General features: G+C 55.2%; 7 protein-coding genes across 7 annotated transcripts; 2 read left to right on the forward strand and 5 right to left on the reverse strand.

The window, feature by feature from the left end:
* Window positions 1-86: 86 nt before the first annotated feature.
* Window positions 87-3,776, reverse strand: IAQ61_011195 (uncharacterized protein; the record flags this gene model as incomplete). The annotated part of the gene is made up of 2 exons (XM_066099096.1): window positions 87-2,552; window positions 2,607-3,776. The coding sequence occupies 2 exons, from the start codon at window positions 3,774-3,776 to the stop codon at window positions 750-752; spliced, it is 2,973 nt and encodes a 990-aa protein (XP_065950615.1). The 3' UTR covers window positions 87-749.
* A 1,286-nt stretch (window positions 3,777-5,062) lies between these two features.
* IAQ61_011196 (uncharacterized protein) lies at window positions 5,063-5,338 on the reverse strand (the record flags this gene model as incomplete). The annotated part of the gene is made up of 1 exon (XM_066099097.1): window positions 5,063-5,338. One exon carries the CDS (start codon window positions 5,336-5,338, stop codon window positions 5,063-5,065), a length of 276 nt encoding a protein of 91 aa, XP_065950616.1.
* Window positions 5,339-5,914: 576 nt separating this feature from the next.
* On the reverse strand, window positions 5,915-9,815 carry IAQ61_011197 (uncharacterized protein). The gene is made up of 3 exons (XM_003843695.2): window positions 8,800-9,815; window positions 8,315-8,626; window positions 5,915-8,234 (listed from the first exon to the last, which is right to left on the reverse strand). Exons 1-3 carry the CDS (start codon window positions 8,850-8,852, stop codon window positions 6,824-6,826), a joined length of 1,776 nt encoding a protein of 591 aa, XP_003843743.1. The 5' UTR covers window positions 8,853-9,815; the 3' UTR covers window positions 5,915-6,823.
* Window positions 9,816-10,998: 1,183 nt separating this feature from the next.
* On the forward strand, window positions 10,999-14,593 carry IAQ61_011198 (uncharacterized protein). Its single transcript, XM_003843696.2, has 4 exons — window positions 10,999-11,653; window positions 11,708-11,765; window positions 11,835-12,541; window positions 12,596-14,593. The coding sequence occupies exons 1-4, from the start codon at window positions 11,489-11,491 to the stop codon at window positions 13,517-13,519; spliced, it is 1,854 nt and encodes a 617-aa protein (XP_003843744.2). The 5' UTR covers window positions 10,999-11,488; the 3' UTR covers window positions 13,520-14,593.
* Window positions 14,594-16,769: 2,176 nt separating this feature from the next.
* Window positions 16,770-17,093, reverse strand: IAQ61_011199 (uncharacterized protein; the record flags this gene model as incomplete). The annotated part of the gene is made up of 1 exon (XM_066099098.1): window positions 16,770-17,093. The coding sequence occupies one exon, from the start codon at window positions 17,091-17,093 to the stop codon at window positions 16,770-16,772; it is 324 nt and encodes a 107-aa protein (XP_065950617.1).
* On the forward strand, window positions 17,067-18,650 carry IAQ61_011200 (uncharacterized protein; the record flags this gene model as incomplete). The annotated part of the gene is made up of 1 exon (XM_003843697.1): window positions 17,067-18,650. One exon carries the CDS (start codon window positions 17,067-17,069, stop codon window positions 18,648-18,650), a length of 1,584 nt encoding a protein of 527 aa, XP_003843745.1.
* Window positions 18,651-19,111: 461 nt separating this feature from the next.
* IAQ61_011201 (uncharacterized protein) lies at window positions 19,112-23,236 on the reverse strand (the record flags this gene model as incomplete). The annotated part of the gene is made up of 3 exons (XM_066099099.1): window positions 19,112-21,023; window positions 21,074-22,731; window positions 22,783-23,236. 3 exons carry the CDS (start codon window positions 23,234-23,236, stop codon window positions 19,620-19,622), a joined length of 3,516 nt encoding a protein of 1,171 aa, XP_065950618.1. The 3' UTR covers window positions 19,112-19,619.
* Between the last annotated feature and the right edge of the window lie 186 nt (window positions 23,237-23,422).

Genomic DNA, 23,422 nt, shown 5'->3' on the forward strand with positions numbered 1-23,422 from the left:
ACCTTTTGCTATTGTACTGTAGTAGGATCTAGAGTACTCTAGCGAGAACACACATGGGAGTACCCCTACATGCTTCATGGCGAGAGGCAACGGTGTGGTGACATTGCTTTTCTATCATTCGACTGTACTGGACTGCATGACGCTGCACTGCACTACACTCCACTCCACTCCACCTCTCCAGGTACAGTGTATAGGGCCCAAGTCGTCCATGCTGACAACCTACGACGTGGTTGAAAGTGGCCCCCCTCCATGGCACCTCCTGAGATGACGCCAAGAGCCGGGCGAAACCCTGGTCACGAGGAAAGTGTCGACAGCCGTGCCGATTTTCCAACCATGTGCACATCCATCTCAACCTCGACCTTGGTTTCCTTCACTTTCCTTGCCTTTCCTTGCCTTCACTTCGCCTCGCTTGGCTCAACTTCATCCATGCATGTGCAGTGCAACACACCGTTCCATTGATCACGAGGGTGTTGGATGATAGATACAAAAGCAAATGGATATCTTGATGGCGTGGAAACAATGCGCAGGAGACAAAAGAGAGACAAGGAAACGGAAACCACTACGACTACATCGACGAGGTAGATGGGTGAGTTTGTCAAAGGCGGGAAAGGGATGAGAAAGGGAAGAGGAAGAGGAAATGACAAAGGAGAGCCAGGTAACGAGATGAAGTCAAAGTGGAAAGAGCTGAAAAGAAGAAGAACACCCACCACCTCCCACCACCCCAAACCAAACCACCTCTCACACCCACCCTACTTACCCGACCGATCAATAACAAGCTCACTCGAACTCGGCAGCCCAGACAACAAACTCCCAGACGCAAACTGCAAATCATCCTTAAAGTCCAGCATCGGCCCCTTGGCCTTGGACCCATCCATAACCCCCCGCCCAACCGGCGCATGGCCCTGCGAAAACCCCGCCGTAGCCACAAGCCCGCCTCCTGTAAACGCCTTGGTGGCATCCTCGGGCGCACCCGCATGGTTGTTTTGCGTGTAGGCGGCAAGGGGCTCGCCCCGGCCTTTGAGCGAGCGTGTGCGTTCGTGGCCGTTTGTGCCATAGGTGCCGTGGGCGGGGCGCGAGCTGCCCGGGCGGGCACGCCAGTCGGTGGACGAGGGGACTTTGATGGCTTCTTCGGGGGAGGTTGCGCTTTCGACTAGAGGGCCCTGGGCTGATGAGCCGGGGCTGTAGCCTCTTCCTTTGCCCTTGGATGCGAATTGGGGTGGGGGCTGGTAGGATGGGGTTAGGTCGACTAGAGGCTGGGGCATGCCCGGTATTCGCCTCGAGGCGCTGCGTTTGAGGTCGCTCGAGGCACGTTGGTGGGTACTCCGCACCGATGAACTCCGTATCAGCCCGGATTCGTTTGTCGACGTCGGAGTGAGCCGGCTCATGTTGTTGAGCAAGGAAGGGCCTTCGATAAAGGGGCCGGCAGTTTCTTGCTCGCGAGCCTGCAGTGCGGCTTGGCGTTGAGTATAGGCACGTCCGAGTAGGCCTCCGGAAGCAAACGTCTCATCGTCTGACTGCTCGCTGCTGCGGCGCACCGAGCCTGACCGTCCCAAGGGCTGGGAAGTGGTCTCAGCGGCCAGTGCGCTCCTACTGAATGCCGTCGGTGGTGGCTGCTTCACCCGTACCGACCGTTTTCGAGCATGCATGGCTTGAGTGTCGAGTTTGGCAAGAGGCTTGTCGTCTGGAAACTCTCCAGGTCGGTGGACTTCGATATCGTCGAGAGCCTTGTTGAAATCATTCATGTCCAGCAGAGGCTTGAATGCGCCAAGTTGATAGTGGGAGCCGACGGATTCCCCTCGGACGTGCGAGGCCTGTGCTTGGCTCGGTTCTGCTCCAGACACGTTTCGCGAGGTAGCTACAGGCGTCTTCCTCTTGACTCCCTCGCCCTTTTGGTGCTTGAGATACCAGCTTCGCCAACGTTGAAGGGCCTGGTAGAAGGTGGTTGCGGTGCCCCGGTCGTTTGTGCAGAAGAAGTGAACATATTGCGACTCATCCGCAAAGATGTTGGATTTTTGCATACTCTTGACCGCGTAGCAAATCCTCTTGGGTGGCTTGACTCTGGCCAACTTTTGCTGGGTGATGGAATAAATGTCGTAATCAGTGAGCGTGAGTATGTTTTCCTGGTCCTTTTCCTTCGCCTTTTCATTCTTCGCCATGACCAGTTGGCCATCCGGGCGGAGAGTCATGTACCGTTTCGACCACTTGCCAGGGCGTGATGAATACTGGATGAAGCACGACATGCCCTCGGGTCGGGTTTCCGGGACCTTGTATGACAGCAAGTCGTCCTGATTGATGCCGTCCATGTCGGCGTCGATGATCGTGAGCTCGTTTTGCGAATCATAGTCCCACGAGTTCATGACGTCTCTGACATATTCATAGTTGCGAAGGGGTCGCGTGATGCTGACTTTGGCGAAGAGCTCCGAGAGCACGGCTGTGCGGACATTGATGGGGTCTGCGAGAACGACGGCGGCCGATTTGATCAGGTCGAGCGGTGTGGTAGTTGGGGTGACTGGAAGCTGTATACTTTTTTTGTTGCACACGACGGTAACGCGCTGTTGTAGCCATCAGTCTAAGCCGTGAAGTCAAGACATGTAGCTGTAACTTACCCTATCGCCAGCGTTGACGGCAGAGGTGGGAGCATCAATGCCCAGAACTGCACCCCCACCACCTGGCCGGATCGTCTCCGGTTCGGCAACATTCCGACTTTGGGCTACTTGTGGCGGACTTGCGAATTTCGGTGGCCCATCGGGATAGAGAGCAGCATCCTTTCTTCTCTTGAACAATCCGAAGCCTACATCCTGTCTTGGCGGTGATGCAGTCGGTGACGATGTTTGCGCTTTACGCGGTGCCTGTGACGTCTGTGACGCCTGTTCCTGCGCAGCCCTGCGATCCCGATCCTCTTGCTTGGCTCGTCGGACTTGTTCTTCTTTTTGTTGCATCGCCCTCTGAGCTTCTGCTTTCTGTAGGCGCTTACTACGCTCCCATTCGGCCCGAAGCTCCTCCTTTTGCCGCCGTAGTGCCTCTGCATCCTCGAGTTCCTGTTGAGCGTTCCTCTGCACCGACTGTTCCTCGAGCAAGCGCAGTGCTTCCAGTCTGTTCAATTCGGCCTCCTTGGCCTCCCTCTTCTCGCGCGCCTCCGCTTCGTCCTTCTCCCTGACCAGGCGCTGTCTCTCCCTCTCCTTTTGCATGGCGAGTCGGGCAGCGTCATCGCCGCGAGGGCAGGCCTGGCGCCCGTCGTCGGAAGCATGTCTCGAGGTTTTGGGGCGAGGCTGGCCGGTGTTTGCAGTGTGCGGCGCATGCTGGGGCGAGCTCACAGGGCGGTTGCGAGGCGCAGGGGGGTTCAGTTGCTGGGCTTGCGCAGGCGGTGATTGCTGCGTGGGAACGGTGGTGGAGGAGAGGGGGGCCCCATGTGGTGTCTTGGGGAGGGTGGTGTGCGGGTGGGAGACAGTCGTCGGTCGGCGGTGATAGCGAGACATGCTCCTACTGATGGGCGCGTCCTTGGGAGGCTGCATTTCGGGCAACGCAGGCATGGGAGGCAGGGGAGGTGCTGTAACGGGTGAAGTAGGCTGGTCTTGGTGGTATTGTTGTTGTTGTCGTTGTTGCTCTTCTTGGTCGTTGTGGTCGTGTGGGTGTCGGTGTTGCGGCTGGTGCTGGAACTGGCCGAATGGGTGTTGGATCTGTGCCTGCTGCTGTTCCTGCTGCGCGCGTCTTACACTTCGGTAGCGGGAGAGTTTCTGCCCAGCCGCGGTGGACGGCGGTATTATCTCGGTGGCCATGGTACTATAGTGCGAGTACGAGAATGCTGTGCGACAGGCTCCTATCCCTCCGCGTTCCAGCGCAAACAGGATCCTGCAAGGGCGGGCGCAGGCTCATGGAAAGAGGGGAGGGGGAGGGAGAGGGAGAGGGAGGAGGATGGCGCAGGGGGGGAAGCGCAAGGGAGGAGGAGGGCAAGACAGACGCAGGCGCTTCGCATTCTTGTTCATTATTAGTCGCGGTTAGGGAAACGAAGGCCACCAGCCAACACTCGACCTAAAACAAGCAAGCTGGCGTTGGTGCAGCAGGGCCAGCCGCCTAGTAACTGCTACGATCACCATACCGGTACCTAGAGAACTTGGATACAACAATGATCCTGGTCGTTGTGATGCCGCCAGCGACCCAATAGTAGTAGTCTACCAGCCCGAACGGAGGGGGAAGGATGAAACGCTCCTCTTCTTCTGGGCCATGATGGTCTTGCTGGCCTTGCTGGCTGGTGCCACTGCAATCTGCGAAATTCCCACAAGGAGAAATTCCCACAAGGAGGATCCTGTCCCACCTGCGCCCACGACAAGCCATACCGGTACCCCAGACTACTCTATAGGGGACGACCCCTAGGTATGACCCCGCCCGCCTGCACACATCTGCCGACCGTGTTTCACCTCGTCTATTCCGCGCAAAAAGACGCTCATCTATCCTCTACTACTATACACTGTACACCCTACTACACAAGCCCTCAGCCCCCCTCGTCTCCAGCATGAAATACCCCCCACTTTGTTCGTGGGTCTGTCTTGTTGGCGTGGACATGCTAGGTAGACTATTGGGACGGCTCTATCCCATCGACCGTGTATCGCGTACTCTACTGATTAGATGATAGCACACTGCATGCGTCTATAAACTCAAACCCATCCACTCGCGTCCTGCTTTCTGACTCGACATGTACCCCGTATAGGTACGAAAGACTCATGGTGACAGCAGGGCAAGCGCCTCTTCGATTTGACCCACCTACCTTGCACTTGCGATGACCCGCACCCCTTGGCAGTATGGCAATGCCTCTCAACCTCACTTACAGTCCAACCCAGAAAATTTCATGATCCAGGGGAAAGTAAAGGCCTAGAGACCTCTAGCGATCAACAACAGACACGCGTGGTGAGATGTCTCTCTCACCTCCTAACCCTACCAAACCCCCTGCATTAACTTCATCTACTCTAATATCAACAACAAACACTCATGGCAGAACATCTCCCTCACCCCCTCACCTTACCCAAACCCCCTGCATTAATTCCTCTACTCTAAGCCCCCTCCATCCTTACTCCCCAAACCCCTCCCCCTCCCTCCTCCTCTCCCTCCTCCTCTTCCACCACCATCTCACCCCCCCGCAAACTCCACCCTCGGCTTCAGCACCATCCTCGCCGTCTCCCACCCCACCGCACAGCGCCGCCCGAGTCTCCTCTGGGCCGCCAACCTGACCGACCTCGACATCGTTACACCGGAGCAGCCGGGGTGGACGGCGGCGGATGTGGACGACGTTAGGGCCGGGGCGGAGTATGTTAGTAAGGGGAGTGCGAGGGCGTGGATGGGGCATTTGTGGGGTTTGGAATGGTAGCCTTGGGTTTTGTCTGGGCGTGTGGTGTGGTGTGGGTGTCCCGTTTGAAGAAGGGGAAGAAGAAGGAAAATCAACGTCAACATCAACCTCTGAACATCGATACTAACACCCCACCCCAAGTTTCCTAAGCACATCCCACCCACCCGCCCTCATCCTCGAAGACGACACAAACTGGTTCCCCCACCTCCGCACCACCCAAATCCCCCTCCGCACCCTCACAAACACGCCCCCCGCCTCCCTGACCCAAAACTACTGGTCCCCACCCCCAACCTGGAATCTCCTCTGCCCAGGCCACTGCGACGACCTTCTAAACCCCCCACCCCCACCCTCAGCCCTCTATCACGACCCCAGCGCCCCGCTCCCGGCCTCCTTGCATCCGTCCACCGCGCTTTTCATGTCCTCCTTGCGAGTGCCAGTGTACACGCGGTTGCTGTATCGGACGCGGCATCCGTTTTGCACGTTTGCGTATGGGATGACGCGGGCGTCTGCGCGGCGGATAGTTGGGGAGTTGGGGGGCGCGGGGGGTGGGGCGAGTGCGTTTGATGTGGTGTTGTGGGAGGGGTGTAGGGCTGGGTGGAGGTGTTGGAGTGTGGTGCCTGAGTTGTTTCGTCATGGGAGTGGGGGAAGTGAGATTGGGAGGGTGGATTGGGAGGGGTGGTGGAGGAGGAGGAGGAGGAGGAGGAGGAGAAGGAAGTGATAATGGTAGTACTGAACAAAGCAGTCCAAATCCCAACCTCCCAACATGGAACCTCCCCTGCACCACCCAAAACCCGCAACTCTGGGTCCCCGAACACGGTAGCCGCGGGCGAGTGCGGATAAAGGCATGCGTGCAGCGTCTGCGAGGGACGGGAGCAGAAGCTGGATGTCCGGTTGATGCGGGGGCCCAGGAGCGGAGTTGGAAGGGGTGTGAGGGTGGGGAGTGTGGGTCGCAGTCCTGAGTATGGGGGGTGGGTGGAATTGGAGAGGTTGGTGTAGGGGTGGAAGGGAGGAGAGGAGAGAGAGAGAAGAAAAGAAAAGAGGCAAAAGATACAGAAAAGAGAGAGAAATGCTAGTCCCTCTTCTCACCCCCTCTACCACGACGAAAAAGACCAAAAAAAATCCCAATCTATCGCAAAAACACTTGCATGACTTGCTAATCTCTTTATATACAGACACCCATATCCCCTAGCCTGCAAAAACAAGAGGTATTTGTCCGCCCTCCACCATCATGTCTAAACCATCAAGTCATGGTCCCTTTTCTTCTGCACTGCAGCCCAAAAAAAAAGAAAAAAACAATAAACCCTCCTATCCCCCCCATGTCCAAGTGCCGACCAAAACTCCAGTCAACTATAGTACAAAAGATCGCACACGAAGGAATGCTTAAAAATGGACGGGTATCCAGAAGTGAAAAGAAGGACGATGATGATGAAGTAGGAAACAAGACAGCGCAAATGGCTGTGCAGAGAAAAAGTTAAAAGGCACATTTCATCGCCAAAGATCCGCTCTCGACGCCCGCTTCTCCCGCCCAGAGTGGCTCATCCAGCTAGCGCGCGGAGGAGCGAACTCGCTGTGATTACCCAGAGAGTTTGAATACCCGTGACCAAAGCCACCACTCGGGGTAGCGTGTCCCGCGCTCCGCGGCCTGGCATCGTCCGCGGGGATGGCCAAGAATCCTCCAAAACCATTGGGCACAACAACACTCTTCCTTGCGTCGCCGCCCCACTGTGGCCCGAGGCCCTTGTGCGCAGAGTAGCTGCTGAGTGGGCGACCACCTGCCATGGACATGCGGCGTCCAGGACCGTCCGGGGGAATGATGGACGTGAAGATCCATTCCAGTTCGTCGAGGCCCTTCGAATAGACCTCCAGAGGCTGGTTGAACGTGGGCGGCGGTGCTTCGCTAAAGGGGCGGATGGGAGGTGCAAGCGTGAGAATCTCTGGGAAGTCTGGGTCGCGTACGTAGAGCTGTCGTAGGGCGGGGAGCGAGTTGGACAGGAGGGACTTGGCGAGGTATTGGTAGTAGGATGCGCCGGCTGGGTAGGCCTGATGTGTGTTGCTCGTGACAATCTCGTAGTTGAGCTTGTGCAGGGTATTGGAGGCCATGGGTGGTATTGGGTCCAGAGGCAACGACGCAGACACGACCGTGTTATACTCGAGGGTATGCAGTTTGTAGGCTGCCGCTAGCACCTGGTGCAGTGAGGTGGGAGGGAGACCATGGCAGTTCTTGATCACGAGCGTCTTCAGGCGGTGGCCGGACATGGGGCTGGAAAGGTACTGCGCTATGCCTTCTGCCGTGATGCCATGCACCTTTTCCAGTTTGAGCGTGTCCAGGGCTGGGAAGTAGGGCAAGCCTGGAGCATCGTGGAAAGTGGAGTCATTCATCCACTGGACATTGACGACGATCAACTCGCTCAAGCGAGGGAGCATACCAAGGACCTGCCTCAGCACGCTCGGCTCGATGTGAATCTTGTTGAGTTCCACCACCCGCAGTTCTTGCCAATAGCCTTGGAGCAGCGTCTCCAGTGCCTGCTCGCCTCCCTCGAGATACCTCATCTTGCGGATATGAGGACATCGTACCTGGAGTTCTTGCCGCAGCAGCTGGCACGAGGGGTCGCCGTTGTAGAAGCCGTCTGGCAAATCGACAAACTCGAGATTGGGACAGCCCGAGACGGCGCGTGCCAGATCAGCCTTGCACGACTCTCGTGTCATGTACGGTAGCTTGATGAAGCGGACACGGTGGCCGAGGTATTGGTTGTCTCGCACGCTCTGGGAGAGCTGCTGGAGTCGCAGCGTGGGGGCATCGATGTCTTCGCCGTTGCGAGATTTCCGCCGTCGCTGGTCGGCATAGATTTCCTCGAGCTCGCAATAATGCACGGCATCAATGCGTATGCTGTTGTATCTGCACAAAAAAAAGAAGGTGAGCGACGTCATGTTCCCCGGCCCAAGTGGTGTACTAGGTAGGGAGAGTGGTGCACGTACAGCAGACCAGCAGCAATGCCATACCACTGTCGCCTGGTCAGGGCGCAATGGGCCAGGTCGCGCATGTCACAGCTCATGCAGCCATCATTGCCACTGTCCTCGCTGCCCTGGAGGGTTTCGTCGGCTGAGTGGGGGCAGACTTCCTCGAAGATGCGGCGCAGGACCGTGTCAGGGAGGCGCTGCGTCTGGTCGGGGCCATGGTAGGCGTATGTTGTCGGGGCATAGAGGTCGTTGCGCGGAAGCGAGGCTGTCTTCTTGGGACTCTTTTGGCGGCGGAAGCGCTTGAAGAAGCCCATGATGCCACGAGAAGTTCTGGGGGTACAGTCAGAATGGCAATGATACAAGCGTGCCCAACATGACGCCTCAAGTAGCGTATGGAGGAGAGTAGGGATGGGGGGAGGAGGAACAAATGGGTGGGTCTTTGTTCGTTTCAAGACGTGTGGACACTGGACGGGAGAATCAAGCTTAGGGTAGGTATCACTTACTCGCGCCGTTCTGGGAGAGGTTGCGGGGTGTAGCCGCCCCGATGCCGAGACATGGTTTGTTGGCGGCCAACAATAGCTACCTACCTTAGCACAGGGCAGGGTATTATACTACCTGTCTATGCAGTGTGTATGTAGGTACACATACATCCACTGGGTCCAGGGTGGGGGGAAGGGATTGGGTACGCGGTATACCGTATGTGTATGCCCGCGGATGTGCAGAAGGAATGCAGAGAGGATGCAGAGGATGCAGAGGAGGCAATCTCCAGGTGGAGTGCTCGTGCTTTCTCTTTGAACGTTGGACAAGAGAGTGGCTGTTGGCTGTGGGCTGTGGGGGGCTGGGGAAAGGCGCGTACATAGGCCAACGGACCAGAGGGAAGTGTTTAAAGGGGGTCAGGTCACGTCTAATAGAGTCAGAGGAAACGCAGTCCAGCGCATCCAATGGCCAGCCGTCGGCCCAGTGCTCCCTTTGTGTCTGTCAGCAAGGCCCGAAGAGCAAGTTTTAGCAGGATGATCAACCCGCCGTCGCTCCCTATACAGTTACCAACGGTGCGACTGAAACAGCGAGCCGTGGACGTGAGTGGTCACGTGCCTCGGTGGAGGGAGACATGGCCATCTGGGCAGGGGTCGCTGGTCGCCGATCGGGTACGGTACCTGGACAGTGGGAGAGGGGGCGGGCACACCGTAGGGCATGTAGGTACACAGTAGGTGCTATATACAGTAGCTATCAGTGGATAGTACCGGTATCCGTGGACAGCTTCGGCGGTATGGCTGTGTACACAGTACCGGTGCCTCTACCGGTAGAGGACACGGCGAGACGCATTGAATGTACATGCCATAGTGACTAGTAGGTAGATACATGCCCACCTAGCACATAGATACACATTGTCTTGTACTTACTCCTACCTCCTGTGCATACATGCCCATACCAGCTACCGATACCTACTGCTGCGTACCTTGGCCGTGCGGGATCATGGCCAAGAGGTGTCCGAGATGGGCATGGCATTTCTGGCGCTTTGATCCCTACCTATCCAGACGTGGGCCTGGGATTGCTTGATTTGCACGTAGGTACACAGTAGGTCGCAGTCCCACCCTGACCCGTCCTACTGTACAAATCCTGGGAGATTTTCTCAACTTGCGTCCCATCATTGACCACGGTGCAGAGAGTGTCCACCGTTCGGGGAAGCGGTCCAGCAGCAGACAGGGAGTGCGACCCAAGTGCTGACCATGCCCCCTCACCAACCGCCTGTGAAGCGCCTCGCCTCGCCGCGCTGCCAGCCAAAATCGACCAAAAGTGCGTAATGCTTTTGGTGGGGAGTCGGCGAGAAAGGCAGAGGTTGGTCCTAGGTATGCGTGGGCTACCTTTGAGAGCAGGTAGGCAGGCTCTCTGCGGTAGGATGGTACCTACGGTACATACTGCACCGCAACAGTCCGTCTCCTCTGCATATGTGCACATGTAGAGGTACAACATGTCCATGTACAGGGTTATTCATCGTGGCTCCTCGTATTTCCGAGGCAGTGCAGGGCCAAAACAAATAACAGCCATGTGTACCATACGGTACCGGTACGTGGTTGCGCTCGGACTGCAGCCACGATAGTGTGTGCAGAGTAACCTATACATCAATCAATAAACCACATGGGCGCACACAGTGGTACGGCCGAGACGGCCGCAAGCCGCACACGCGAGAAGGTTTGGCAGAAGCGTGCAACTGGCCTTTACCTAGAGGGCAGAGGCCATCCATCGTGTTTCAGACAGGCAATGGAGTCCGGAAAAGCAGAACAGAATGCAGACACTGAATTGACTCACTGTCAGTGTCATCGTAACGGTACACAGTCTATCTATCGGTAGGTCAGGGCACATGTGTACATGCATATGGTTACCTATCCATTATTCATGCGTGCATTCAACGGAGAGGAAGACGATGAGTATCATAATGAGAGGGTCCCTAGGCACCGTTGTTCTGTTGATCAGCCGCGTATACCATCATGGGAATCGGATACCATGTCTGTACACCTACGTACAGCACCTACCTGCCTATACCATGTGTGTAGATGCATGATGATGCCGATTCCATGTCTTCCAGAAGGCGTCCCTCTGGAAGCTAGTGCAGCTGAGGCGGGTCAACGGCCGTCAACCGTAGGCTCCATCCATCCAGCTTGCCAGCTTGCCAGCGAGTCGCGACAAGTTGCGGGCGCCAAGGCTTCAAGATGCGGCCTTAGCTCCTCCATCCACGTCAAGAAATCTTCCCGGGGCGCATTGGCACGGAGCTTCAGATTGCCCGTCCACATCTTATGTCGTTTGGCCTCATCTTACCTGGGGATATCTACGCAGCCTCGTCTCGTCTTGCCCGCTCACGACGTCTGTTTTACCCCCGCCCCCCTTCACTCGCCGCGTCCGCTGAGCTGGCAATCCACTCACCCCCTCACCACCCGTTTCATTCACAACCACCTGCACCTGTCCGCTGACGACTCACTACCCTTAGACACTCGTCTACCGTCGTCGTCTTCGTCTTCGTCTTCGTCTTCGTCTTCGTCTTCGTCGTTTTCTTCTTCTTCTTCCCCTTCTTCTTTTTCTTGTTCTTGTTCTTCCTCTTCGCTCCTGCCCCTGCCACCGCAAGCTACCACCTACTATCAAGCCAGAGTCGAGCCAATTCGAGCCGACTGAGTGATTACGTCCTCCTACCTCGAGAACATGACGAGTCAGCCCACGCCAACGCCCCAGGCACCAAACCTCGATTTATATGTAGTCATACACGTGGCTACGACGTGCGACGAACATGGCGTATATGTGACCAAGGATTCTGCCGAGGTGATAGAGTTGGGGTGGATTCTGCTAGACGCCAAGTCGTGTGAAGAGGTATGTTTGGTTGCCCCTCCATAGCACTTGCATTTGCTGATCTGCCTGCCTCAGCTTCACCGTGAGAGTGTTTTGGTGAAACCCGTACACACGCCCATCACCGCACTATGCAGTAAGTCTATCCAGCTCGAACCCCCCTCCCACGCTATCCCTTCGTCGTCAACTCACACATGCATCACAGCCAGCCTGACTACCCTGACCTATGATCAGGTCCGGAACGCCGGCTCCTTTCGTGACGCAATCGAACGCTTTTCAGCATTTGCTTCCGAACACATCACGCCCAAGAACAAGGAATTCGCCTTCGTCACGCTCGACTCGTGGGATCTTCGCGTACAGCTGCCTCGCGAGGCTCGCGACAAGGCCGTGGTCCTTCCCCCCTATCTCCAACACTCCCGCACTTTCGACCTGCGGACAGAGTATCAGAGGTGGCAGGCCCACCATCCTGAGTCTCTGCCGTTTGGCTCGAGTGCATTGACCAACATCTGCGCCGCCTTGGAAGTGGAGCCTGTGCAATCGTCGGCCCCGATCAAGCACAACCTTCCTTTCCACTTGCAGGCACTCGCCCCCGCTTCGCCGCGCCGTGCCATGGAAGAGGCAGTCACACTTGCCAGAGTTCTTCGTGGATTGATCCGCAAATCGCAACCACCTCAGGATCACCCTGACGTGCTCACCAAACCAATGGACGCCAGAGCTGACGTGCGTGCTTTTCTCTCCGAACGTAGCAAGGTCCTCCACATGAGCGGCTTGCCCCACGACACCACCCAGTCCGAGCTCGAGAGCTGGTTCACGCAGTTTGGCGGCCGACCTATTGCCTTCTGGACTCTGCGCACTCCCGACCAGCACAAGCCTACAGGAACTGGCTTTGCCATCTTCTCGTCCCATGAAGAGGTATGTATATAGCTGCCGTTGTACAATGACCTCGACTGAACTGACATGCGCTAGGCCGCTGAAAGTCTCTGTATGAATGGACGCGCCTTGAACGAGAAGGCAATCGAGGTCTCCCCTTCCTCTAGCCGTGTCCTTGACCGCGCCGCCGAGATCATCACACCCTTTCCACCCAGCAAGAACCGTCCCCGCCCTGGCGACTGGAATTGCCCGTCTTGTGGGTTCTCCAACTTCCAGCGTCGTACGGCCTGCTTCCGATGCTCCTTTCCTGCCATGCAGCAGGGCCCACCTGGGGGCGATCCCATGGGCTACGGCGGATATGGATACAATGGCGGTCATCCGGGCATGATGGGGCCTCCCCAACATCACATGGGCGGTCACGGTCACGGTCATGGCATGGGCGGTGGAGGACATGTGCGTGGCGGTACCGGCGTCGTTCCGTTCCGTGCTGGTGACTGGAAGTGTGGTGAAAATGGTTGCGGTTATCACAACTTTGCCAAGAACACGGCTTGCTTGCGTTGTGGTGCCAGCCGTGCCGGGGCTGCTGTTGTCGCTGACTCTGCGTTCCCCTCCCCAATGGACACGCCCTCGAGCTTCGGTATGGGCCCTCCTTCGATGGGTGGCACCCCTGGTGCAGGTCCCTATGGTCCCGCTGGCTATGGTGCTGGTGGCTATCCGGCTCAGCAATATGGCGGACCCCCAAGTCAGTACGCTCTTCCCTCTGGCATGGGTGCTGCTAGCCCGTACCCTCCCATGGGCGCTCAATATGTGCCCAATGGCGGTATGCACTCGACGCCCTTTGATAGCCGCTCTGCTGAGGCTGCCTTCTCTTCTGCGGATCCCTACCCCAACCAGGGTGCCCCCAACGGCGGTGATGGCCGGAATGATCCCTTTTCATTCTTGTCGACCGGCTTCGGCTCGCTCTCGATGAACGATGACCGTCGCAATGTCACGAATCCTGCCAACAAGTCTCCGGCATAGGTGTGCATAGAATGATGATCTTCAGAGGCCTTGATCTTGCGTGCAATTTGAATTGGGCTGTTTATTTCGGAAAGGATGGCGTGGGCAAGATTGGCTTTTGGGGAGTTTTGTCAAACAATTCGGGCTGGTTCAAATTTCGTGGCATTTTGCAGGCAAACCTAGCGGGATCGGGTGTGTGTGTGTGTGTGTATGTGTGCGTGGGTGTGTATAGAACGGGAAGATCATTTGGCGACGGAGTTCGATACCTCTGTGTGGTTTGGGTGTTTGGGGATCGACAAAGGGTTTTGCAAAAAGCTGGAAGATTACAACGGGATGGGCAAAAAAAAGTTTACATAACCATGGGATGGTGGCTATACATGGGATCGGGGATATCGAATTGGTTTTGCGGAAGCCTGTTTTTTCTTTCTCTCTCTCTCTCTCTCTCTCTCTCTTTTGGTTTTCTGTTTCTACTGCATTTTTGCTGAGAGGGATCTGGTTGGTTGGTGATGGCCTTTTTTCTTTTGGAATGGGTAAAGGGAAAGTAAGGTGTGGTTAGTGTGTCTGTGTCTGTGTCTGATTGTGTTTCCCGGAATTCTCTTGCTTGTTTTCTTTTCTTTGCTCTCTCTCACCATCTTTCTTCACTCATACACACGCTCTTTTTTCTTTTTTTTTTCTCGTGCCGGCTGTCCCCAAATTGAGATGTGTGGTTAGCAAGGGTGGGTATACTTGCTGCTTAGCTAGGGCCTTTTGTTTTGAGAAGTCGTAATTAATTTGAATTGTGTTTTGTGATGGTGCTGGATGTGCTGATTTTTGTGTGTGTGTGTGTGTGTGTGTGGAGGGAGGGGATAGGTGGAGGGGTAACGGGGACGGGGAGGGGAGGATGTGATACTCATGCGGGGGTATTAGATACTACCTCTTCGATACAGTCGAACCTGTCCATTCGTCAAGACATCAAATGCAGATACTATTTTCCCCTTTTCTTCTAGCATACAGACATGTCAGGATAGAAAAAAAACTTTGCAAATCCCAACACATCAAAGCCCACATCCACACCCCCTTGAATTCCAACATTTGACAGCATCATTTTTTGCCAAAGAAAAGATGCAGTGTTATGGGGATTGGGGTTGATGTGCAGCTACTAGCTATGGGGTTTAGTATGGTATCTTTATCGTGTGGGGAGGGGTGGGGGGTTGGCTTGTTTGGGTGCGGGGGGATGCGTGGGGGATGGCATGGTATGGATGATAAGGGAAAAAGTAACATGGGGAATATGGGGAATATAGATGACGTGCCTATTGCCTACAGCACACGACATCTATTATGCAGAGGGTGGAGTGTGAGGATGGGGATAGGGAGGTTGAGTGGGAAGGGTGGATGTAAGGGTACGTAGAAGGGGAGTGTGAGATGGATGGACGGTTATAGGCAGGGTGGGAGGAGGTCTGTGTGGTGTGTGTGTGTGTGTGTAACTCTTGAGTGCCTAAACAGTAGGCATGGTATAGTATAGAAGGGGATATGAGTGGGGATGGTAGCTGGAGGTTGTGCGTGGGTATTGGTAGATGTGGTAGGGTTGTTGCTCAGCTGCTCTAGTGGTTTCCTAGTACAGACTGACGTTAGCTGCCTCCATTTTAACTACATTTGTCCATATGCAGTCTTTACGAGATGTCATGGGCATTACCAGACATGCTGGCGGGCTTGCGCAGGTATGTTGGGTCAGTTGCGATGCACTCTTGAAACCTGTGTCTTCATACCAAGGCAAGGTCAAATGGGTTGCCCAGTGGTTGGCAGGACTAGACAGAGCTTGTCCTAATGCGGTGGCCTGGTTGCAACTATTCCCTACCCGGTACGCTAGAACAGGCACCTGTGCCACTATGATTAGACCATCTACCGAAGGGAAAACAAAACACACTTGCCTCTTCTCTTTCTTTGTTGCGCTGTTTACCAGACAATGAAAAAAAAAAAAAACTCGTCGAGGGGAAAATCATCAAGATGGGTTTGAGGTAGATGGGAAGTTCTCAGCATCATCCGATTCCATCATCTTGCACGACTCGCAAATCGTGATCTATGCGATCATCTTTCTTAGAGTACATGCTGGCTCCTCTGACCGGCCCGGAACAATCTCCGGACCGAAATCTTTTTTTCTCTCTCTCTCTCTCGGGCCCCTGGTCCTGGATACCGTCAGGCTCCCAGTAATCTGCTACTGGGATGGGAGGGAAGATTGTCTCTCAACCTCTGTAACTGGGTTCCGGCCTCACCGCTATTCTTGACCCCCTTTCTTATCGATGTTGAAACAAACAGCCATGCACAGTTATATAGCTTTTGAAGAAACAGGCTTGCCCTCTTCCTTCTCTCTTCTCCCTTTTCTTCTCCCCCGCCTCCTACCCGTTTTCCCTTGCACTTAGCCCACGGTGCAACGCGACACAACACCAACACCCAAATTTCCTTGCCGAGCCAGTCTGGGCCAAAAGATACAAGACAAGCCCTTTGTGTGGAAATTTGCGACGAGGCTTGTCGGGAATTAGCTAGCCGAAACGGTGGGCGGGCTGAACAAGTCACACAAGGCTGCCGGTATCTGGCTGGCCCCGCCGCTTTTTGCGCAGTTGTGGTGACCACCAACTAGGCACCCAAGTGCCTATCTGGATGCCCTTCTCCCTTCTCACTCAGCACGGCATATGTACTGGATGTGAGTAAGCGTGGACAGGCATCAACGCCGAAAGAGGCCAGAGCTCGCATCACCCATCAAGAACAGCGCACTCAGGCGTTCGTAGGGTGCACACAGGGGAGCGAGACTCGGGCAACTCTGTGTAGGCACGGTGGGAGTGAAAGGACGTTGGCATGGATGGCGCTTGTGGGTGGCAACAATGCTCATCTTTCGGCCTTGTGAGAACAGCGGTGGCTGTGTAGAGTAAGAGTAGAGTACAGGTAGCTCCGTACTCTCGAGGACGCGCTACTACGGTAAGCCAGATGCATGCGGACGAAGAAGCCTCAGCCTCCGCTTTAGACTGGACTGGTGACGGTGGACTTGGGCTCGCTGCCCTTGGTTGCCCCATCGTCGACCCAACTGCCTTCGTAGGCAACACGTTTCGGCCTCTTTTTTCTTTTTGTTTTTTTTTAAAGCTCTACATTGCTTATTACTTTGTATGAGACCAGCCAGCCCTGCAGACACGGCTGGGTATAGTGCTGGTAGCTGGGGGTAGGATGCTGACGAGACCAAAAGGCTTGGACTTGCTGACGCCGCTTTCACCGTCTCGTATCCTCCCTCGAACGCGCTCAGGGCTCACCCGTACGTAACCTTGGGGCTGGAAAGCGGTTCTTGGCTAGCTGCAGCCGGCGCTACAACGGCGGTGCCCGCTACGGTGGTCAAGTGGTCAATCTTGTGCTGCTTGGTGTTGGACTGAATCGATTCCCACGATACCCACAGGCCAACAACAACTCTGCCAACTGCCGCAAATCTCCTTTGGTTTCCTTTGGCCATCACCCAATCTTCCACCCTTTTTCCCACTTCCTCCCCCTCTGCCCCCGCACCTTCTTCCATGGGCAGTCTCTCACACTGACACGTCAACTCTCGCCCGCCATGGTCATGCTCCTCAGTACGCCTCATGTTCTGTCGTCCATACCGCGCCTCCTCCTCATCCCGCTCGTCCTTCTTCTGACTGGCCTCTTCATCCTCCCACGACCATATCATGAGGCAACAACGTCCACGATTCTACCCCACCTCAGCCTCTCGAGAAAGAATGTCACCGAAGCCGCTTCAACCTTCTCTCCTGCTACTCATGGCTTCTGGCGTGAGCTAGCCACTGCTCTTGTCGTTGCGCAACCCCAATGCGACAGCCTCGCCTTGGGCAACGGCACAGGCGCCTTGAACTTTCCCGATCCAAGGTGGGAACCACTCAACACGCACAACAAGCCCATAGAACGTCTATACAACTTCACCGAGTACCACGAAAGAGCACTGTTGAGAGCGCACTACTCGATGCGCACTGCCGCGAAGCACCTTGGGCCCAAGCTTCCGTTTGCAGCAGGCACGACAGGAATTGTCATGACCTCCAACAAACAGTACATGCCCATCTGCCTCGTCTCCCTCCGCATGTTGCGGAGAACAGGGAACAAGATGCCTGTTGAGATCTTCATTGACGACTGGTCCAAATACGATCCCGTCGTTTGCGAGACCGTACTCCCCTCCTTGAACGCACGTTGTGTCATCATGTCCAACATATTCAATTCGGCACACAACGTTGCACCGCTACAGCATTTCCAGTTCAAGATCTTCGCTCTCTTGTTCTCCTCCTTTCAGCATGTCCTGTTTCTCGACAGCGATTCATTTCCCGCTTACGATCCCAGCGTGCTCTTCACAACTGCACCCTACACCACCCACGGCCTGGTCACTTGGCCCGACTTCTGGGCCCTCTCCATTTCTTCCCATTTCTACCACATCGCCGGTATCCCCGAGGAGAAGTTTGATGCTCGCCTTTCCACTGAAAGTGGCCAGGTGCTGATCAACAAAGACATCCATCGCGACTCTCTCCTCATGATGGTGTATTACAACTACTACGGCCCGGATTTTTACTACATCCTCCTCTCCCAGGGCGCGCCAGGTGCCGGCGACAAGGAAACATTTGTCCAGGCTGCCATGGCAGTCGGGCTTCCCTACTACCAAGTCAAGACCGGACCCCATAGCCTCGGTCGCCATATCAAAGGCGAATTCCGGGGCATTGGCATTTCCCAGGCAGACCCCGGCGTCGATTTCGAATACCTTCCCCCTATGAAAAGTCACCTGCACGCGAATGGCATCTGGGAAGACGCTGATCTCGCGCACCCGGACCCCGCCGTTGCCAAAGCCCTCAACCACACCCGCAAGGCCCCAGCCCCTCCCCGCCGTCTCTTTCTCCACCAAAACATTCTCAAACTGAACCCCGCCGTCGTTTTGAACGACAAGAATATGCCCACGTACGAACCGGACGGGACGCCGCACCGCATGTGGGGGAATGTCAAGGAAGACATGATCCACATGGTCGGCTACGACGTCGAACGCCGGCTGTGGGACGTGATTGCGGAAGAAGGATGTAGAGACCAGCAGGATAGCAAGATTTGTGCTAAGCTGCGGACGCATATTGGAGAGGTCTTTGGCTGGATGGATAGTATCGACCGCCCGTGGTGAAAGGTCGAGTCTGCCACGGGGCGGGCTGGACGACGACCGGCTTTCGGATTTTTTTTAAAGATATGGACGATGGGTACGAATGAAGAGCGATGAAGCGTGTACTATACACGTATAGTGGTTGTACGATTGCACAGTTTTTTTTTTCTACTTTTTCTTCTTCGTTATACCCCAAACCCACCGTTTTTCCCTTCAACAGCATACCACATTTTAGATTCACATTCAATTTCACATTTCTCAGTTGCATTTTCAACACGCATGCGTTCTTGTTCTTCCTTCTTCCTTTTCCTCTTCCTCCTTGCCCTTTCACTCTTTCTGTCTTGTAATCTACCTCCAAACCCCGCGTCAGGAGTTCTTGGCGCATGTGCGATGGCTTATTGGGATTTTTTGGCTTTTTTTCGTGCCTATGTTGCATGGGCGTGGGTATGGGTTTTGGTTGGTTTATTCTTCTTCAACGAGCGGAGGAGGGTGGGTGTGGTGGGTTGGAGGGAGGGACTGGTGAGCTGGGACTATGGGGATGGTGTCATGTAGTGTCATATAGTGCGGTGCGGTATGGTGCGGTGCAGTACGAGACATCTGATACCGCACGAGCACGAACATGAGCGCGAGTACGAGCACGAGCATGAACATGAGTATACTTTATATACATCCATCACACGCATCATCCCTTGCCCAAATTCAATTTTTCATGTCCCCCCCTCCCCCTTCGACTTTTTTAGTTTTTATCATGCTATCATCTCATCATCTCCCCTTGATGCCAACCCCACCACTTTTCACACTCTAGCCTTTGTCCCCCCATCTGCGTCCTTGGCTTTGTGCTATTGTGGATGCGGAGGTGGGTTGGCTGTAGACTAGTAGAGTACAGCAGGGCATCAACATCGACAAACCATTGACAAAAAAAAAAAAAAAGTCCAACATTCGCCCATGCCCTCGGTTTTCCTACAACAAACTACAAACCACAAGCCACCACTTCTACAGCTCACTCTGCAACAGACTCTCCATTATATCATCTTCCGTCACAAGGTGCGCCCTACGCTGACGCAGCGTGAGAGTATTTTCCTCCGGGAGATCGTCGTCGTCATCGTCTTCATCATCGTGCGGTTGGTCTTGCTCGGCGTCGGCCTCCTCGTCGTCTTCTTCGTCGTCGTCTTCGAGCGGCATGCGTGTGCCTTCGCCCTGCATGCCGGCGAACATGGTTGTGTCTTCTGGATCTGGATCTGCTTCGCCATCCATACGACCAGCACCATCATCGTCCTCGTCCCCATCATCGCCATTGCCAAGCTCCGTCCCATCCACACTAGCTTCGACATGTCCATCTTCATCCGCCTCCTTTGAACCCGCCCTCCGCGTCCCAGATCCAACTGCAGACCCGGCATCCCGCAAACCGTCGAGCACAGCACTCGGCTCGCCTTCGCCTCCCTGCTCTAGCGTCGTCACCTCGCGCTCCACCTCGCCCAGACGCTTCGTCAGCGTAGCGTGTAATTTCGCAAGGCTGTTGCGCTGAACGGCGTCAGTCCCGAGTCGCGCTTCCACGGCCTCGGTAACCAGGACATGCAACTCGTTCAATGCCTCTGCCTCTGCAGACCCATCTCGCTCGCCCCCGGCCCGTCCAGCCATCGCGTTGCTACTCGGTGAAATGTGCAACTTGCCCAGGAGCGAGAGCAGTGGTTTCCGCTCCTCCTTGGTACACGTGCTCGTGAGCGCGCGCTCGAGGACTGCAATCGCAAGCTGTATATGCGGTTCCTCTGCCTCTGCGCTGGTGCTGGTTTTGCCGTCGAGGCCGAGTTCCGTGGCACCTACGACTTTGCGGCCGTCGGTCCATTCAGCTAAGTGGGCGGTGATGACGGGCCAGCCGACCATTTCATCCGCGTCGTCCTCCTCCACGTCCTCCTCGCGCATGAGCAGGAGTTTGGAGAGGATGGGGACCGTCATTTGGGCCATGATGTGTGCGTTCTTGAGCTTGGAGTGGCAGAAGACGGGCAGGAAGTAACTGAGTGCCTGTCGAAGGGCTGGATTTGCGGCCGTTTCTGGGTCAAAGTAGGTGGACACAAAAGCTTTGAGAATTTCGGCGGTTGGGGCGGGGGGTAAGATGCCGAGGAGGAGCAGCTTGGAGGCTGCTTCGCAGGCGATGAGGCTGAGGCGGTGCGAGTCGGATGCAAAAGCTTTGAGGAGGATTTTTGTGACGGGCCGGAGGCGCGGATTGACAATGGGTTCTGCGTCTTCGGTGGTGGCGTCTGGGTCTTCGACTGTGGGAGTAAGCAATTGGGGGTGGGTGATTAAGACGTCGGCCAGGACTTGGAGGACAATCTCCTTGAGACTCTCGTGGCCCTTGATGAAGCAGTGGAAGAAGAGGTCGAGGTTGGACTCTGCAAGATCCTGCTGTTTATTAGTGATTGCATCCGGTAACGCCAAGTCTAGTTACTTACTCTGCTCAAGAGTGCTGCCAGTCCTAGGCAAATGACTCCACGCTCTCGGAGATTAGCTTGGTGAGCCTGAACCGCCGGTATGATAAGCGTGTTCAATATATCCTTCAGGTGCGAGTTTGACTCTAAATCACAGTGTACATTCTCCAGCGTACACTGCGCAATATGCAAGCATTTCGAATGGACCAAGACCTCGCGCGTCTGGCGTTCGAGCTCTTCCTCCTCCGTCAGAACCTTGCCATTCGCACCTCGCGGCTTGATCAAAGGCGCATCACCATCGACATCAGACTGAGCAGAGTGGAAACTCTCTTCCTCGTCGCCATTGCCCATGGCCTCGTCATCACCGTCTAGCAAGGTGTCTCGTACTTCAGCAATTGCCTCGACAATCAGAGCGCAAAAATCCGACTCGCCACGTACTCCACACACTATGCGCAGTACTTCAATGGCGAGCTTTGTGCATTCTTCCGGAAGTTGAGCCTTTGCAATCGCCTCGCGAGTGATGTTGTACACTTGTCGCCGGCCGACTTCGTCAGTGTAGTCGAGTGTTTGTGCAATGTGGAGCATTTGTTGTACCACAAATTCCTTCTCATCGTGATCTTCCTGTACCTCATCAAGCTCTGGGTCATCTTCGTCAAGCAACATGGCCTTGGTCGTGAGGTCCATGAGAGAACGAAGTTCTTTCTGCAGCACAAAGGCAAACGATGTGATTACAGGCAGTTTATTTTCGATCATTTCCTTGATGCTGCCGTCCTCGGTGCTCTGAGCATAGTCGTTCAGACTGCGTACGATGAAGGCAGTCTGTGCGTCCAGGTTATTCCAGTAATCATGGTTGAAAGAAATGTAGTCACGGTAGTCCGGGCGGCATTCCCAGAATCGCTTCATTGCTTCGTGTGCAATACCCTCTTCCTCGCCAGAGCGTATGACGTCGATTCGCTCGAGGAGCTCGCAGAGTGCATCTAGATTAGGCGGAAGAAGCTCACCAGGCTTCTTTTCTTCTTCTGGACGGTTGTCGCGGCTCGACTCACAGTCTTCAAGCCACTTCTCGCTGAACAGACGAGCTACCGCTTTTCGCACCATGGCATCTCGATCACGTAGGCCCCAGCGAATGAGCTTCTCGCGCTCGACGACCGACAAGTTTCTGAAGTCGCCGATTGTGGGCAGAATCTTTCCATAGACCTGCCTTCTCAGCGTTGCATCCATGTCACGAGCTCGCTTGAGGATGGATCGTAGTGTCGAGGGCAATCTTGGAAGGTTGTGAAGAACGGCCCGTCGTACTTCTGCGCTGGGGTCATGGCTCATGATGTTCATGAGCTTCTCGAGAAGACCTCCTGCCGCATCGTCGTCGCTATCTTCCTCTTCTTGCTGATCTTCGTCGTCATTCAAAAGCGTGCCCAGACCAAGGACAGCCTGAACGCGGACCGGTGGGTCCTTGTCTCGCAGGCGTTTCATGAAGCCAACCCGAAGGATATCATAGAGGTCGTCGTCGAGGGTGGCGATGTTGTTAATGATGTATGCGATAGTTTGTGTTGCGCGGTAACGTACGGTCTTCTCTTTTGCTGTAAGAAAGGCGTGGGTTGCTAGGAGGATGTGTCTGACAAGGCGGGTACTGGGCGTCTCGAAGAAGCCTTCTTCTTCCGTTCCAGCAGAGAAGATTGCTTGATCTATTCGTCGTCAGTTGAACCGCTCTCTGGCCCACTGTCGGACTAACCCACCCTTTTCCGAAGCGTGCTTCAAGAACAAGCCCAAGAACCGAATGACCCTGTCTCCCGCAGGCTCACTCTTCTTCACATTTAACAGCCTCAAAACACACCTCCCCACCTCATTGTTGAAGTCTTCCTCGTCGAAATCTTCCTCAATCTGCTCCCTGCCCTTCTTCCCACCCTTGTTCCCAGTATCCGGTGGCTCGAAACAGCATGCTTCTTGTATTTTCCTCAGATGCACCGCCAATTTCCTCTGCGTCGCCGTCGTCTTTTGCGCATCGCTAAACACCTGCGCAATCTGTGTGCGCAACGAAGTCACGGGTCCTTCATCAGGTATCTCGACCGCATTGGCCGACTGTCGTGTCCCGGATGCACGCGTGGATTTGGTGACGCCGCCGCTCGTCTTGCGCGCTGTAGAGGCGGTTGAAGGACGCGTAGAGCGCGATCCTGCTGGTCGTCCTGGCATGTTCTTGATTTATATATCTTGGCGCCGGCAGCGGTGGTGTTTCTGTTACGTCGTCGTCTGACGGCGATATCAACAACGACTCCAGCCCCTCGTTGGTGGTGTTGATTGTTTACCAAAAGCGCACAGACCCAATTGCGGGCGGACAGGGGTGACTGACCCCCGCGGCGAAACTGAGGACTGAGGATT

Source organism: Plenodomus lingam, assembly GCF_022343315.1.
Source record: "Plenodomus lingam strain CAN1 chromosome Unknown scaffold_20, whole genome shotgun sequence".
Taxonomy (NCBI): domain Eukaryota; kingdom Fungi; phylum Ascomycota; class Dothideomycetes; order Pleosporales; family Leptosphaeriaceae; genus Plenodomus; species Plenodomus lingam.

Bases quoted from the DNA above. Each gene is read 5' to 3' on its own strand.
- IAQ61_011197 (XM_003843695.2), bottom strand. From the start codon at position 8,852: ATGTCTCGGCATCGGGGCGGCTACACCCCGCAACCTCTCCCAGAACGG. The intron at 8,627-8,799 runs GTAAGTGATACC...CTGTACCCCCAG, and splicing joins CCTCTCCCAGAACGGCGCGA to AACTTCTCGTGGCATCATGG. The intron at 8,235-8,314 runs GTACGTGCACCA...TTTTTTGTGCAG, and splicing joins GGCATTGCTGCTGGTCTGCT to ATACAACAGCATACGCATTG.
- IAQ61_011198 (XM_003843696.2), top strand. From the start codon at position 11,489: ATGACGAGTCAGCCCACGCCAACGCCCCAGGCACCAAACCTCGATTTA. The intron at 11,654-11,707 runs GTATGTTTGGTT...TGCCTGCCTCAG, and splicing joins ACGCCAAGTCGTGTGAAGAG to CTTCACCGTGAGAGTGTTTT. The intron at 12,542-12,595 runs GTATGTATATAG...GACATGCGCTAG, and splicing joins TCTTCTCGTCCCATGAAGAG to GCCGCTGAAAGTCTCTGTAT.